Raw genomic sequence first — 17,097 nt, 5'->3', positions numbered from 1 at the left:
GATCTTAAAGTTCATATTTTATTAGACGGTTAGCCATGAAACTTGAAACTATAATAGATCGGCTCTAAAAGAAACGTAAAGTAACAAACTTGATGCTAGGACGAATCCAATGAACCCATAAACAGATACGGTTCGTATAGGATAAACCGTAAATCTTGTATTGAACGTTTTTACCATAAAGGTCCAAACTTTACGTCATTCCGGGCTAAGTTTTACCCGAACAAGGCCATGGGAATGATCGCGGGACTTGTTAACTTCATATCCAAGAATTTCTCGATGAAACGAGGGTGATTCTGGTGATTACGAATGAACAGAGGCGAATGCTGATTAACTTCGCCTGCAAGCCAACTTCGCCTTCAAGCAAGTTCGCCAGCCAAGTTCGCCCCTGACAACTTCGCCTGGCATATGTTCGCTTAAGGTTAACTTCGCCAAACCTAACTTCGCTTGATGTTAAGTTCACTACAAGCAAGTTCGCCTACCTTATCAACTTCGCTGAACCATATGTTCGCTGGACTCTAAGTTCGCCAAGTCTTAAGTTCGCCGAACCTTAAGTTCGCTTAAGTTAAGTTAGCTTAACATGCATTTTAAGGTACCGAATCGGGCTAACGAATGAGTAGGTGAATAAAATAGTAACTTAAAATCCTAATAGGAAATGCTTTAAGACAGTTAATGAAAATAAAATTTTTCCAAGCTGACCTGGCAGCTCGACCCCAGCCAGGGGCTCTGCCCCTTGGACCCTGCTAGGGGCTGCCGCCCCTAGACCCCGCTGCCAGGGGCGCTGCCCCCGGACCCCCGTTCGTTGTGGGTAGTAGCTAAGACTAGAAAGATGATATGAGTAGTGATAGTTAATTGATACGCGTACTTATTATACAGTCATCCGTGCACAACTGAAGAAAGGGATTACGATTAACGGTGAACGTAACCGCATTCAGGTGAGTTTCTAGCCCCATTTATGTGTTATGTTTTCGGGGCTGTGTGCATACTCAATATGTTTGTTAATAAACTTATCCTAAGAGATAAGTGTATGCCTTATGTGAATAATGTGAAATGCATGAATGATTGCTTGATGGTACGTGAACGATCTTCGGATATTGCACGCACTGTCAGGTTGTAACGCTATATATAATGTAAGTATGATATGTATGCTTATGTGTATGAACGTGATAAAGTTTTAAAAAAGGAAAGGATGGTTGTATGGTTGTATGGTTACGAAAAGGGTACCGAGCCCTAATAATACTCGAGGTATGATGTATGGTTGTATGGTAACGAAGAGGGAATCGAACCCTACTAATATTCGAGAACTAGGGAACCGAACCCTACTAATATTCGAGGAAAGAGGGTACCGAGCCCTAATAATACTCGAGGAAGGAGGGTACCGAGCCCTAATAATACTCGAGGAAGGAGGGTACCGAGACCTTTTAATACTCGAGGAAGGAGGGTACCGAGCCCTAATAATACTCGAGGAATGTAGGGCGTAATGCTTTTTATAACGTAAGATATGAAAGCAAGTTAGTACAAAAGAAAGTATGAAAGTATGAATGAAAGAATATAAGTTTGTGTGTATTGTATAATGTATGATTAACTAGAACTCACTCAGCGTAGCTGACTTTTAGTATGCACGCAGGTGAGTAGGATGAGGCAGCTCGCTTGAGGGGACACGTGGCATTGAATAAGAGACTGGCATCGGAAGGCTCAGGGCGTATTATGTTTTAATTACTTAGTTTTCGAAAGACAAAGTTGGTTGTTTAAGATAAGTTTTGAATTGTTATGAAATGTTTTATTAAAGTTTTTATATTCCGCGAATGTTTTTTATTAACTCTGATATTTAGAACTGCGTTTATGAGTAAATCCAACATGAAAGTAGGGCTACCGGTAACAGGGCCTTACAAGTTGATTAATGATTAATATTCAGAATGGAGTACAACTGAATCATCCCATGGCCAAACAACCACCACCGGAACCATCAACCATCCAATTCGTGTTCAATCAGAACGTTTAAATGCCTAAGTAAATGTATCGCTACAAATGGATAAAAGTGATTAATCCTACCCTATGAGATTAGTCAAGCATTCGGAAATAACATATACACTAAAGGTTTGGTCCTCTATCAATCACAACCTGTCAAACATCAATCAACCAGTGAGCATCATCAAAATGAAATGTGCAGGTATTAAACTATAAACCATATAACTTCTAGAGGGAAAATGGTTTATTAAATATGTGACAAATATTTGCTCCAACTGATAATCAGATGCCTCCAAGTAAATAACTTACAACTCCAAAAGTTTAAAAAATGCATTGAATCACAAGAGAATCAATGTATCAAATCAATTGCATAGTGTAAAGATAACATCACAAAGTAAGTGTCTGCAACTGGTCATATGCTTAATATGTTCAATTTATATTCTAAATATACATACATATTGATCTAGTAAATTGTGTTCTCTCATAAAACAATAAGATCGCTGCAACTTTGTGATCAATTAAGTTGTAATAAACATGATTCCAGTTAATGTAGTTCTCATATAAATTGTATACATAATACAACACAAAACATAACAATAAGTCAATCACGAATTACCGATTGTTACCGTAATAGCTTCGTCGAAATTACCGAGGTAAAAAACTAGAGTTTTCAAAAACCGAAACACGACTACTGCATTAACCACACCTAACACATCACCAGCACCAACATCAAAGACGAAATGTCGTCCATATAAACCCGAGAAACCGACGTAGCAAATGCCCAAACTATAACAAGCAGACTCAACCAGGGGTCAACGGAGAAGGTGAGAAACAAGTGTTTGTTGTAGACAGGGCGAGGTCGTCAGACGAGGTGTTTAATGGTTTCGATGAGGATGAGGTCGAGGATGGATCCGATGAGGAGGTTGACGAGGAGGGAGATTCTGGTCGGGAGAGGTGAGAGGAGGATAGGGAAGAGTAAGCGGCCGTCGCCGGAGATTTCGAGGAGTTTGAGGATGGGACGAGGGAGGAGTGGTTGGGTTAGGTTGTAGAGTGTTGAGGAAAGTGTTGTGTCAAGGTTTGTTAGTTGGCGGATGGTTAACAGTCTGATCAATCGTGAGGATGATGGTGGATAACAGCAGAGGAGAAGGAGGAGAAGGGTAACTGTGGCAATTTTCTCATTCAACGATTTTTGGTGAATGAGAAAGAGGTCATTCAGACATCAAGATGGTATCCATTTTTCAACCAAACGCACTGTAACTGTGCGATTCAGACATGGATCTCTGAATGGTTTGATTCAGACGTAAAACAAAGTTTCTGTTAAAAAAGCTTCTTTCTTTCTTTCTTTCTGTTTGTATTGTGATATATATATATATATATATATATATATATATATAGTGTAGAACTGTTAAAAAAGCTCGTGATTTGTAGCTTGTTTGAAAAAAAACTTGAATAAAGCTAGTTAAAAAATACTTAATTTGAAATTACCTGAGCCTAGCTGGCTCATTTTTGTAACTAAGTCGAACTTGATCCGAGCTTGGCTGATCTCGTTAACTCGATCTTAGCCTCGTTTACCATCAAGATCGACCTCGAGTCTAGCCGAGTTGCCTCGTTTAATTTCGAGCTAGAGCTCAAACTCACTGTTGTGAACATGTCCTAGTCTTGCTCTTTTTTTCGTTTTTAATACAACCGGTCTTTTTTTTAAAGAGGGGGGGGGGGGGGGGTGTAATACATCAAGACCTAGTTAAGTTTGAATTTTTAAAAACTGTTTATTATTTTTTAAAGCTCCATTTGCTATTTGCATATAAGCAAACGAGCAATTTTCAAAAGCTCACCAAAACACCTTCTTAAATGCATATTTAGTTATTTACACAACTTAAAAATTCAATTGCGTATTTTACCTTCTTTTAACTAAGATTTAATATTGATAAAATTGTTCTTTCATAACTTTAAAAAACCTAATTTTGGACCACTAAAAAAAATTATAAAACAAAATGGAAAACGTAAAATCAAAAATGTAAAATACAAGAACAAAATTTTTATCTAGCAACCCTCGTTAAAATAAAAACCTTCTTAATTTAGTATTTGGGTTAGATTTTTTCTCTTCCTTTTTGGATGGGGTCTTTAGGTTTAGGCTTTTGGGGGTTGGGGTGGATGGATGGGGTTACGTTCTTTAGGAGGATTAGGCTTTTTTTGTTATAAGAAAAAAACTATGTAAATGATTAAAGGTAAAATAGTCATTTTATAAATTACTTTTAATTAAGCTTAAATCAAAATACTTAGAATTAAGAATAAGAAAACATACTGAACTTTTTTGGATAAATATATGCAATTAGATAGAGAAATGTACAATTATCCAAAAAAAAAAAAACAGACTAGACTCAGTAAATGCGTTAGAGCATTCACATCCAGTTCCTCATCTCCATCTTTATAATTACATTACAAAACATTACATTTCTCTTTCCTGTTTAATTAAATAATACTTTTATCATTACAGTTTTCTCTCTCCTCTACTCACAACCAATCCAACAAATATTAAAAAATAAATAGGGACAAACAATGTTCCCCAAATTTACAAAAAATCACTACATTTCTCTCTCCACCCTATAATTTACATTTCCTCACCCTATAATTTACCAATCCCCCTCACATAATTATGGGGGATGGGATGAGAACGCTCTTAGTTAAACAATGAAATCGGATTAAAACAAAAGGAACAGAAAAAAAAATATCAAGGGGCCTGGTATGGTACAATGTTAAATAGAGAAAAGATTAAATAAGAAGTTTGATTATCTTAAGAAGGTTAAGAAGGAGGGTATTTTTGTCTAATACCTTAATATTGAAAACCCACTTAATTTAATTTCAAAAACCAACTTAATTAAAACCCACTTAAATTTTCACTTATCACCTACAACCACCATCGCCCACCGCCACCACTTTGCCGGAAAAGTCTTCGGAAATTTCGTCGGTAAATAAAAACACTATGAAAAACACAATGAAAAAGACACAATGTAAAAAATACAATGGAATAAACACTATGAAAATAAAAACACAATGACAAAAACACAATGAAAAACACAATTACATAACACAATGTAAAAAACACAATGCAAAAAACACTATGAAAAAATAAAATACACTTGTATAACACAATATTGTAAAACACAATTTTGATAAAACACATTGTGTAAAAAACCCACGAATTTTTTTTTATTTTTATATAGCATTATGGTACTTATATAAATATTTAAAAAAAAACACTCGTTATTATGGTGAAATTGTTTTGAAAAAAATGTCGTATAAAAAAGTTATGGGCGTTTTAAAATGATGGGGGTATTTGACATGTGCCTTGTATGTGAAGAGAGAAAGTCAACAAATATGTTATCCCTATTATGCCCTTACCCTTGTTTTACACTTTATGATCTACCTAATCTAATCTCTAACAATTCAATTTTCAAATGAATGGACAAGATTATTTCGTAACCCAACCCATGTTAAATATATAAGGTCTTGATTTGCAGAACATGTGATGTAATCCCATCTCAAAAATCAAGCTTGTTACTTTCAGATGATAAAGTGAAGTCTATCCCATAAACCCCAAATCAAATCAAATCAATCATAAACCCTAATTCAATTCTTCCAATTAACCATGTCTTCTTCTTCTTCTTCTCTTACTACTCTGCCCTTGTTCATATCCCACCCAATTCAAAACCCTAATAAACCCTCAATTACCACAACCGGGTTCTTTTGTCGAACACAATCAGCATACCCGGAGGAAAACATATCCAATTCAAGCTTTAGTTAAACGCCGAAAGGAGCTTCCTTTCGACAACGTTATCCAACGAGACAAGAAGCTTAAACTGGTCATGAAGATCAGAAAGATACTGTTAAGCCAGCCCGATCGCCTAATGCAGCTCCGTGTCTTCAGAAACGAAGGCGCTTTATCGCCCTGCTCAGGAAGTTTCCGGCTGTCTTTCAGCTTGAGGAGATGAAGGTCAGGAACGAGATGGAGGATTTGCTGGTGCTCAAGCTCAGGAAGCTCTTGATGATGTCCTTGGATAAGCGGATTTTAATCGAGAAGATCGCGCATTTGAAAAACGACGTTGGAGTTTCGTGACACCATTTGCCAGCGATATCCGCAGTATTTTAGGGTCCTGAGAACGGAACGAGGCCCGGCGTTGGAGTTGACGCATTGGGATCCGGAGCTTGCGGTTTCGTTCGCAGAGCTCAAGGAAGAAGAGAAGCGATCCGAAAAGAGGGATTTGATTATCGACAGACCGCCCAAGTTTAACAGAGTGAAGTTACCGAGAGGTCTGCAACTTACGAAAGGTGAAATGAGACGGATCTCGCAGTTCAGAGACATGCCGTATATTTCGCCTTACTCCGATTTCTCAGCGCTGAAGCCTGGTACGGCGGAGAAAGAGAAGCACGCGTGTGCGGTTGTGCACGAGATGTTGAGTCTGACGGTTGAGAAGCGAACGTTGGTTGACCACCTGACTCATTTCCGAGAGGAGTTTAGATTCTCGCAACAGCTTAGAGGGATGCTTATAAGACACCCTGATATGTTTTATGTCTCTTTGAAAGGGGACCGGGACTCTGTGTTCCTTAAGAGACGCATATCGTGATTCTCAGCTGGTTGACAAGAACCGGCTGTTGTTGATTAAAGAGAAGCTTCGTGCGCTGGTTTCTGTTCCTAGGTTCAGAGGGCGTGTGGTGAAAACCGATTCAAATGATGCTACCGATCAAGAAGAGGAGGAGGACAAAGAAGAAGAGGATTGGTTGGATTTTGATGGTTTAGTGGACAATGAAATGCGTGACGACAATGATGAGGATGACGATGACATGCCTCCAGATTTTGACGAAGATGATGAGAGCACGCAGGGTGAAAGCAAAAAGGACGAATCAAAGGTTCCTAGTCTTGTGTTGCCAGACGGGAGGCCAAGAGAACGCTGGTAAAACAGGAGATGTTTTATGTTTTAGTGCTTTATATGTAACACCTTAAAATTTGGAAGTAATTATATGTTTTAAACTTATATGATTGTGAGCAGTGCATTATTTAGTAAGTAAATGTTACTTTAAAATGTGCCTAGTTGCTATGATTATTACAAGTTAGGTAAGAGATAGAATATGTTATTGACAGCAAGAACATTTCAGAAGAGAAGCAGCCTAGAAAACTGTTTTTGAGAAGTCAGTTATATAATGAAGTGAACAAAAGTTAAAAACAAGGTTGGCACCTAACTTATAGGTAATGGAAACATTCAGATGTGATCAATATGTGTATTATATCTCAACTAGTTGACAAACCGGTGCGCTGCAGCAGGGAAAACGCGTGAATTCGGAATGTGTCGGTTTGGTTCGTTAACCGGCGAATCGGATCAGATTTGAAGTGCGCACCAAACTGCTTTCGGATCCGGAGCCGGTTCGGTTGTGCACCCCTAATGATTATATAGTTGTCAATTTAGTTTAAGTTAATCTTATAATATTAGTAAAATAAATATTGTTGCTTTGTCAATCACCCGTTTTGACCAGAACTCATTTTGCATATAACTCGTGTGCCTTGGCACGAACCTATTTTGACCAGTCACCCAACCCGACCGACGTGACCATTTTGCAGGGTTAATCAGTCACAAGTAGAGTTGGAAACATGACATAGTTTAAGAAGCATACAAATTCCGCCATAATGTTGAAACAAAATGTGTGAAGTAAATGATCACAAAGTAGGGCCTGGTGATTAAGTTTAGTTTTGACTTTTGAAATAATAATACTCTCAAGTGCTCCATTTTGTAACAATGCTACCGACCAGAAAAAAACATTTCAAATATAAAGTCCCTTGACCAGACTCAAAATGAGAGTTATAGTAATAAATGGTTTTTTAGGTAAAACCGAAGTTTTGAACTGTAAAACGAAAGCAAACTTAAGTGTTACTAACTAACGTTTTAGTTTTGATTTGATTTCAATGTGTCTTAGAATGCTCCAAAAGATTCAAGTGATATCTTTTAATTCAATGAGATGATTAAACCATTAGACTTTGTTTCATATGGGCGGTTTGTTTACATCTGAATGGTAAACATCTGATTCTTTCAGATTTCAGACTCTTTGGTTCCAAATAGAAAAACATCTGAATGGTTAAAATTATGCCTGAATCATTCAGACTTGTTGTTGTTGCTGAATGGGACAGGGGCTCATTCAGATCTGACTCATTTAGATCTGAATAAATTCACAAACCAACTCAAACCAATCTTTTATTATAAAATCATCTCTCTCTTCTACCTACCCAACCCAACCAAACCAAACTTTCATCACTCACTAGCTGGGTGTCCGCACGATGCAGCGGGGTATGTACGCAAACATGACATCGAACACATAACCGTGTTACTGTTTCAGTAAGTGTACACTTACAACAGTATACGTGTAACCCGGCGATAATATACTTGTAACGCGACATTGGAAGCTCAATTGGTGTACGGTGTTAGTATGCACGTCAAACGACTGTACGCGTGCAATCAGGTGTCGGTGCACACGTAACGCTACATTGAATGAGTCTTGACCCGCCACCCATTCCGCCTGACAATGTTATAACCCGAAATCAAAATCCGTACTGATTTAACTCCTTTAGGCCCGAACCCGTTCTGACCCAAACCAAAATAACCTTTTGTGTATCAACCCATTTTAACCTTAACCTTTTAGACCCATAACCTGAACGGCGAACCTGCCCGACCCGTTTGCCGGTTCTTAATGGTAATCACGTAACACGTTAAGTTTTTTAAATGAAAAAGTATAGCAATACCATACTCAAAATAAAGAGAATAAAATACTCGTTTTTATGGTATAATGTTTTATAAATAATATTAACGTGTGAAAAAGTTATAAGTGTTTAAACGTCACGGGGTAGTTGGTTTAAAATAAGGGGTATATATGTAACTATTCTATAAATTAACATCAAAGTTACATCATTTTTGCTAAAAGACAAAATTGTCAAAAGACAAAATTACCCTTAAAATGTCTTAATCATATGCTTTATGGTTTGTACTTAAAGCAACAAGTTTGGTACCTCTTAAAATTTAAAAGGTCACTCACTTATGTTTTATATATAGTATAAATTAGCAACCCAAACCGCACTATTTTTTATTAAATAAATATAATTTATAATTGTTATTTTTTTGTTTAAAGTGACTAATAATATAAAAAATAATAACTTTATTTAAAAGTTTAACAATATATTAAATTTAAAAATATTTAAAAAAATAAAAAAATATATTCGTACTCATCAAACATACTTCATATTTATTTTTTATTAAAAATATTTTTTACGAGCTTTGTTTTTAATAAAATTTATACCGCCGTGTTAAAAAAAAACATTGAACAAGAATATGTTTTTAGATTTTAAAAAAAACTTAATTATCAAAAGTTATTAGAAGAAAACAGTATTATAGTTAAAATTAGGGTGAAATAAAAAGGGAAAATAAATAAAAAAGTAGATCATAGAAAAATTAACATGTGTTCATGTAAGAGTTTGCAAACTAGTTTGTTGAGACAAACTAGTTTGCTTTAATCTTTTGATTTATTATTTATTTTTTATTTTAAATAGTGTTACAAACTAATCTGTTAATAAATAAATCTTAAAATGTAGTATAAAATAATAATAAATAATTAATAATGTCTTATATGAAACATCTATATAAAGATGTACCGCAAACCCAAGTGACGATGATAATAGTATCAACTGAGTTTATGTCTCAAATTTTAAAAATTGTTTCACCCATCGTGCTAATTTGTTTTTTCTCAATTTGAAGCTGAATTTTTGGGGGCTTTTAATTGAAGTTGGTAGGTCAAACCAATATTGCAAACAACACAAGACAAGCTTAATTTGTGTGAATAGGAAGTGAAAACATGTATCCGATTTGAAGGAGGAATCAAAGGTGGGGTGGGTTTTCATTCCGTTGTAATAATAATAATAATAATCCAAGGGAGGCCGGGAATGAGGCGAAAACGAAGGCGGGGTGAGTCCGGTGAAGTTGAAGTTAAAGTTAGTCGGTGGCGGAGTATTAATATTAGTATTGTATTGCTGTTGATCGTCTTCTGTCCTGTTGCCATTTCTCTATACTTATACCACCACCAGCAGCGTATAGTAACCAAATCCCATCCAGATGCTGCTTACCAACAAATCCTCACTGTATGTATCTATTCTATTCTATGTTTTTTATTTATTATTATTATTATTATTATTATTATTTTTGTGGGGAGTTGAGTTCCCTTCCGTTCAATAGGCTCATTTTCAGTTTCTTAGCCACCAATTTAGATAGTCTAATCCTTGCTTATTTATATATATATCCCTTATTATTATTATTATTATTATTATTTCTTCTGTCCTGTCCTTTGTCATACCTTACATGAACAACACAAGTGTGTTGCAACTTTCAGGAACATGCAGCAAACAATGCATCATCAACTAGTCGAAATTTTCCCAACCCTGTGCTCGCTTACATTACACCATGGTAACACTAACTAACACTTCACTTGCCTTCAATTAATTGAAACCTTTTTAATTTGTTTTGCTGAAGCAGGAACTCAAAGGGCTATGAAATGGCAAAGGACTTCAACTCTAAGTTTACTCACATATCACCTGTCTGGTATCATCTAAAAAGGTAAGCTAACCTACTACCGCCTATCAGCTTCGCTTAATAACCAAAATCAAATTTCGCCTAACATTTTTATTTACAAATACATGACATGGAGATATAAAACCTAGAAATACATATGAAAGTACAAATGGAACCGAGGGTACCAAAAACAACTGATAACCGCTTTTTGGTTAATTCGGTTATCAGTTTTTTTCTGTTCGGTTTTGTCGTTTTCTGTTTGGTTATTGCTCACTCCTAGAACAAGCTATAACTGCAGGGAGGCCTAATTTCAATGATCTTAAATAAACAAAGATAAGTGTACAATACATGTAAAAAGTAGTATTAACCAAAATAATAATGTTTTTTCTGCATATAAAAGAAGGCTACCACTCATGTACCTGCATACTATCATTAAAGAGAACGACACTTTTTGAAAAACAAAAAGAAACTGGCTTACCAGTTAAAAACACGATGTAGATTCGTTTTTCAACTTTCCAAAATATAGAGGGCGGTGCCTGAAAAGTATGTATGGTTATCGTTTATAAAACTAGTTTGGTTGGCTAACTTCAGTTTGTTAACTTATAACATCATGCTGCTGTAGTAGTCTATTATAATGGTGTATGGTGATATTGTGTGTGCTTGCTTCTGTATTATATTATTACCCTTTTTTCACTATGTTTTGGTCTGCTAGTGTAGTCATGGGGCTGAGTTTGTTCTGGAAGGAAGACATAATGTTGATAAGGGATGGATTTCAGATCTCAGAATGAGGGGACATGCTCTGGTACAGTCAATTCACCTATTTAACCGTTTTCAGTCAAATGAATTGTCTTTTTTTTTCTTTTCTTTCTTTCTTTTTTTTTTTCAAATAATTTGATTGCTAGAAATTCAAACATTAAATGAAAGAAGCATCAATGTACAATCAAATTTATACATTGAAATTGTACCATACGTTTATGCTTCTGACCCCATCCATTCGGAGAAGAGCTACACTTTGACTTTAGGAAATTAAACGAGATCTTTTTCAGTTAGACGTGTCTTATGTTTGCGTTAAAGTGTAAGACGCTTGCTTGCACCATTATAAGCTAATATTTAAATATAGATGTCGGTAGCTGTAGGTTGTTCAAAATTAGCATTCTTTTGTTTACTGATTGATATGCCAATAGTTAACTGGCCACATATATTCTTTAGTGATAGATTAGACTTTCTTTTCAATATAAAAATGAATGCGATTAATTTTTTCCATCATTCTCTTGTTTCAATATTCACAGGTTTTACCTAGAATTGTACTTGAAGCTATTCCTATGGGTCTGCTAAAAGAGAAGAAGCAGAGGAACAAAGTGATTAGCCTTATAATAGCTGAATGCAAGTAAGTAGCATCTCCTTGTTGATACAGTTTCGTTGATTTCGTCTAGAAAATATGAAGGCATCTTACAACCATTGTTTTATGTTTTGACTGGATAGGGAGATGGATTTTGATGGCATTGTACTAGAATCTTGGTCACGATGGGCTGCATACGGTGTCTTGCATGATCCACACATGCGCAATCTGGTAAACCTCTAACTAAAAATCTCCGCAATCAGTACCGGTTTAGATAATGCAACAAGAACGTGTTTCCAAAAACCAGGCACTGCAGTTCATTAAAAAATTGGGACAAGCCATGCACTCAAATGAGCGGAGCCTGCAATTAGTATACGTTATCGGTCCACCTCATTCTGATAGGCTTCAGGAGTATGATTTTGGGCCTCGAGATCTGCAAAGCTTGAGTGATGCCGTGGATGGTTACTCCTTGATGACTTATGACTTTTCAAATCCTCAAAATCCGGGTCCAAATGCACCGCTGAAGTGGATCCGCTCTACAATGCAGCTGCTCCTACCGGATGGATCTCAAAACTTGGCTCATAAAATATTTTTAGGCATAAACTTTTATGGGAATGATTATGTTCTTAAAGGAGGTAATTTGAGTTTATAATTGCTTAATTGTTTATCAGAATAATAAAATGAATAGCTTAGTTTTTTGCAGGTGGCGGCGGTGGGGCTATTCTCGGGAGATACTATCTTTCTTTGTTGGAGAAGCATAAGCCTGAGTTGAAATGGGATGACAAAAGTGGAGAGCATTTCTTCTTGTATACAACAGATGATAATGATCAACACGTGGTGTTCTACCCGTCTCTTTCGTCCATTGAAATGCGGTTGGATGAAGCTCGCTCGTGGGGTGCTGCCATTTCCATTTGGGAAATTGGTCAAGGTTTAGATTATTTCTTTCATCTTCTCTAATTCTCTTTTTTGTATTTTGATTTTTTTTAATATATTCTAGTTTACAAAATGTATCATCAAATTTCATTCTAGTACTAGTTGTATGTTTTATCTAGTATAAAGTCATGTGATTTTGTTTGGAAGTCTGGGAAGTTAGAACAATTTCTTTTGAATCAGAATCATCATCACAAATAATTGGCGTCTTCGCAGTTATTGACTTCTGAATTCATCTTAAATGTGGATTGGTTGAGGGGCAAGCAAAAAAAATAATAATATTGCTTTCAGCTTTTAAAGCTTTTGTTTGGGCTTAAATCACAAGATCTTGACTGCAAAACTTATAATCTAAATGCCATTCTTCACATTACATACAAAAATCACCATGAATTTGTGCATTCCAATTACACTTTTGTTCCTGTTTATTATCATCACGTGGAGTGTTAAAACTGTTAGACATAAACATATAAGAGAAACCCACTCCTATTTAGTATTTACTAATTAGCATACAAACAATGCTGTTATGTTATATATAAAATGGGTGGGGTGGGTCTTTTATGTACAACACAAGTTTTCACTTGTACTTTGTAAGTATACTATTGTACTTTACAACTATATTATTGTACTAGATAAAAAATAATAAATCTTGAAGGTTTTAAAAAAAAATACCTTGATCACTTTATCACATATTTTCTAAAATATAAAAATTAAGCCAAAATACATTTTGACCCTTCAACAATGGTTATTCACTAGGTTTGATTTGTGTAGTCATGCTAAAAATATTATATGTTTCAGCTATCTTTAATGTCATACTAAATAATCTCTCTAAAAGGCATTAAAAAAAGGTTAAACATGTGCTGGCAAAATTCTAAAAACACATATGATATTATCAATCTTTCATTATTCATTTAGAGGAATTATAATTACTATATAATTTTATATTTATCTATATAATAATTATTCATTTTTTTCTTAAAACTACTTGAAGTTTCATTCTATTAGTATATTATTATTTTAACTTTGTTTTTCCTACCAACACACTGTCCAGAACCCTCACTCCATTTCTCCACCACACAAAACCCAAAACATGATCATCAAACCTCCCCTTGCCACATGTCACTCGACCACTGGTTCATTTCTCAAATTTCAGTCCACCTCAGCATCTCCCACCCAACTGAACCCAGAATTCATAACTAACCTAACTTACTTGTTTCTTTCTTTATTCCAAGAAAGAATTATGCTATGGAAGCCTTGAATGCATCAGTTGTCTTGAAACCCACATCAGTTCTTAAACAAGAACCCAAAAAGCACTCATCTTTCTCTTTACCACACCTCAAACTCTCTAAACCCCAACTCAATGGCACTAGTTTAGTCTTGATATCATCATCTGTCTTCAATTCTGCCTTTGCCAAAGCACTTACATATGAAGAAGCACTTACTCAGTCCACAACCGCCTCCGAATCCTCATTTTCGGCACCCGATGTCGATATCGGTGGAGCGATTAACGGGCTAATCAATTTCGGTGTCGAGAACCCCCTGGTGGTAGCCGGTGCAGCCGCGGTGTTGGCCGTACCGACAATTTTGTCACAAGTGTTTGGAAAGAGTAGTAAGCCATGGGGGGTGGAGACTGCAAGAATTGCTTATGAGAAATTGGGTGATGATGGGAATGCTCAGCTGCTTGATATCAGGGCTGGTTCTGATATTCGGGCGGTTGGGAGTCCGGATGTTAGGGGGCTGAAGAAGAAGCCGGTGACGGTTGCTTACAATGGTGATGATAAACAAGGGTTCTTGAAGAAACTGGCTTTGAAGTTCAAAGAGCCTGAAAACACCACATTGTTTATTTTGGACAAGTAAGCCATCTTTTTTATAGTGTAGGATCCGATACAAAAGAAATTTACCTGCGAAACGTACAAACAGTTAAACTAATTATTATTACTATGCAATTTTGAAGTAGACTAATAATAATAATTACTCTAGTTAAAAAACTGTAGTGTTAGCATAATTACTCTAGTTATTTGTATGCTTCTCACGTTAAGAGCTGTTTGTATTTGATCCTAATACCTTTTTATGCACTTTTAAATAGGGCTGTTCAAAAAGCTCGGCCTCGTAGCTCACTCAATAAAAGCTCAAATAAAACTAGTTAAAAAAACTTGATTTGAAACGACCTGAGCCGGGCTGGCTCATTTCTGTAACCGAGCTGAACTTGACCCAAGCTCAGCTTGGGTCATGGCTCGATCTTAGGCTCGTTTAACTTCAAGATCGAGCTCGAGACTACCCGAGCTGCCTTAATTAATTTCGAGCTCGAACCCACCCTGGCACGACTCGGGCTTGCTCGTGAACATCCTTACTTTTAAATATGTTTTTAAGTAACACATGAAATGTATAGATTCGACGGGAGCTCTGAACTTGTGGCGGAGTTGGTGACAGTAAACGGATTCAAAGCTGCTTATGCGATAAAAGACGGTGCAGAAGGCTCGCGTGGATGGATGGTTTGTTGATGTTAATGTTAATGTCTCTTGCCTCCAATGTGTTTTTGTTATTTTTTCTCACACCTTTCATGGTCATTACAGAACAGCGGTCTTCCGTGGATATTACCCAAAAAATCCTTCTCATTAGACTTAAGCAGTCTAAATGATGCAGTTGATGGCATTCTTGGTGTATGTATCTCCATATTAATGCACAGTTTTCTTATTTCAGTTGTGGTATTAGGATCATTGTCATGGGTTATTAATAAAAGTCTTGAACTTTACGTTCGTTTCCAATTTCTAAAGAAGTTATCTTGAAATGCAGGAGGGTTCCGAAGTGATAACTTTAATTTTTGGCATCGCCGCAGCTGCTGGACTAAGTTTGTTGGCATTTACGGAGGTTAGGATCTTCAAAAACCTTTTTTTTCTGTTTTGGATTCTTAAATGCATTGCCATCGTGTTCAGGTTGAAACTATACTCGAGGTGTTGGGCTCGGCTGCATTGGTGCAGCTTGTCAGCAAGAAGCTACTATATGCAGAGGTCCTCTTTTATTTCTTTGCATGTATTGACTAATAATAATTTTTTGCTTATCTACTATTTCTCAAAACCAACATGAAAGTGATCATCATAATAGAGTAGTGGAAAGCAAGATTCGTTTTTGGTCGGTTGGTCTAAAGATTCGCTTATGCGTTTTCCATGGCAGGATCGAGAACGAACTTTTAAAGAAGTTAGTGAATTTGTGAGCGGAAAAATCGGGCCCAAAGAGATCCTAGATGACATCAAGGTGCCTAAAACCATGTATATGTTATATTTGGTTTTGAATGTTAGTGCTAAATTGTTTTAAAAACTCAGGATATTGGGAAAGCGCTTCTACCACCCGTGACATTCAATGCCCTTCCTGCACCAACAAAGGTTACCGAAGAAGCCGTTTTGGAGCCCACTAACTCCGCCCCACCAGCACCAGAGGTCCAAGCAGAAGCATCAGCACCAGCACCAGCACCAGCACCAGAGGTACAGGCAGAAGCACCGGCACCAGCACCGGAGGTACAAGCGGTAGCAGCAACACCAGTAGAAGTCAACGCGGTCGAAGTGAAAGAAGAAGCAGTTCCAAAACCGTCACGCCCACTTTCACCATACCCTTATGTAAGTTCTCTAAAAACCAAACATGTTTCAAGCAACAAATATTTTGATTTTTATCATCATCTTGATAGAGTTGAAGATTTATTTTTAATAATTTTTTTATTTTTTTTAATTATTTTCAGTATCCTAATCTGAAACCTCCATCCTCGCCTAGCCCCTCAAAGCCATAGTTTTTTGCATAATTTGGAGTTCAAATTCTTGAAGTGGTCATCTGAAGAGCCTGCCTAATTAAGCTGTTAATGGCATTCAATATATGCATATTTATTGACATCTACTTGTATGCATTTTGGATTCAGTTAGTAGATTTGCTGCTGTGATGGTTTCAAATAATAATAATAATAATAATATGCCAAATATTGTGTTGTTCAAATGAATGGTTGGGTTGTATGATTACATATATCATATAAGTATGTTGAATTGTAAGAAGTAAGTTTGATGGATGGTGTACAAAATATAACACATGCTACTATATTATAACAATCAAATATATAATATTATCAGGTCACATTACTTGACAATTAACAGAAAGTAAGAAATGGTGTATGAGAGAAAGGAGTTTATATATTCTTTTGTTAATGGTTTTCTTTTTTTTTTGGGTTGTTATTTTAACTATAAAAGTATTCTGGCCAATTTATAAAAAATTAACTGCCTAATGTATCAA

General features: G+C 36.1%; 1 protein-coding gene and 1 pseudogene across 1 annotated transcript; both read left to right on the top strand.

Annotated features, from left to right (window-relative positions):
* The first annotated feature begins 5,690 nt into the window (after window positions 1-5,690).
* LOC143558534 (protein WHAT'S THIS FACTOR 1 homolog, chloroplastic-like) lies at window positions 5,691-7,045 on the top strand (annotated as a pseudogene).
* A 2,895-nt stretch (window positions 7,046-9,940) lies between these two features.
* On the top strand, window positions 9,941-16,748 carry LOC143558533 (rhodanese-like domain-containing protein 4, chloroplastic). The gene is made up of 16 exons (XM_077047360.1): window positions 9,941-10,135; window positions 10,384-10,457; window positions 10,527-10,607; window positions 11,280-11,364; window positions 11,852-11,949; window positions 12,045-12,132; window positions 12,209-12,536; window positions 12,605-12,852; window positions 14,029-14,681; window positions 15,218-15,320; window positions 15,402-15,488; window positions 15,622-15,696; window positions 15,762-15,836; window positions 16,000-16,080; window positions 16,149-16,439; window positions 16,559-16,748. The coding sequence occupies exons 1-16, from the start codon at window positions 9,941-9,943 to the stop codon at window positions 16,604-16,606; spliced, it is 2,610 nt and encodes an 869-aa protein (XP_076903475.1). The 3' UTR covers window positions 16,607-16,748.
* The last annotated feature ends 349 nt before the right edge of the window (window positions 16,749-17,097 follow it).

Source organism: Bidens hawaiensis, unplaced genomic scaffold (assembly GCF_021521415.1).
Source record: "Bidens hawaiensis isolate Kalapana, Puna unplaced genomic scaffold, B.hawaiensis_p1.1 tig00019553_1, whole genome shotgun sequence".
NCBI classification, from domain to species: Eukaryota; Viridiplantae; Streptophyta; class Magnoliopsida; order Asterales; family Asteraceae; genus Bidens; species Bidens hawaiensis.
Note: the sequence above shows the minus strand (reverse complement) of the source record. Positions and strands in the feature narration are given on the sequence as shown.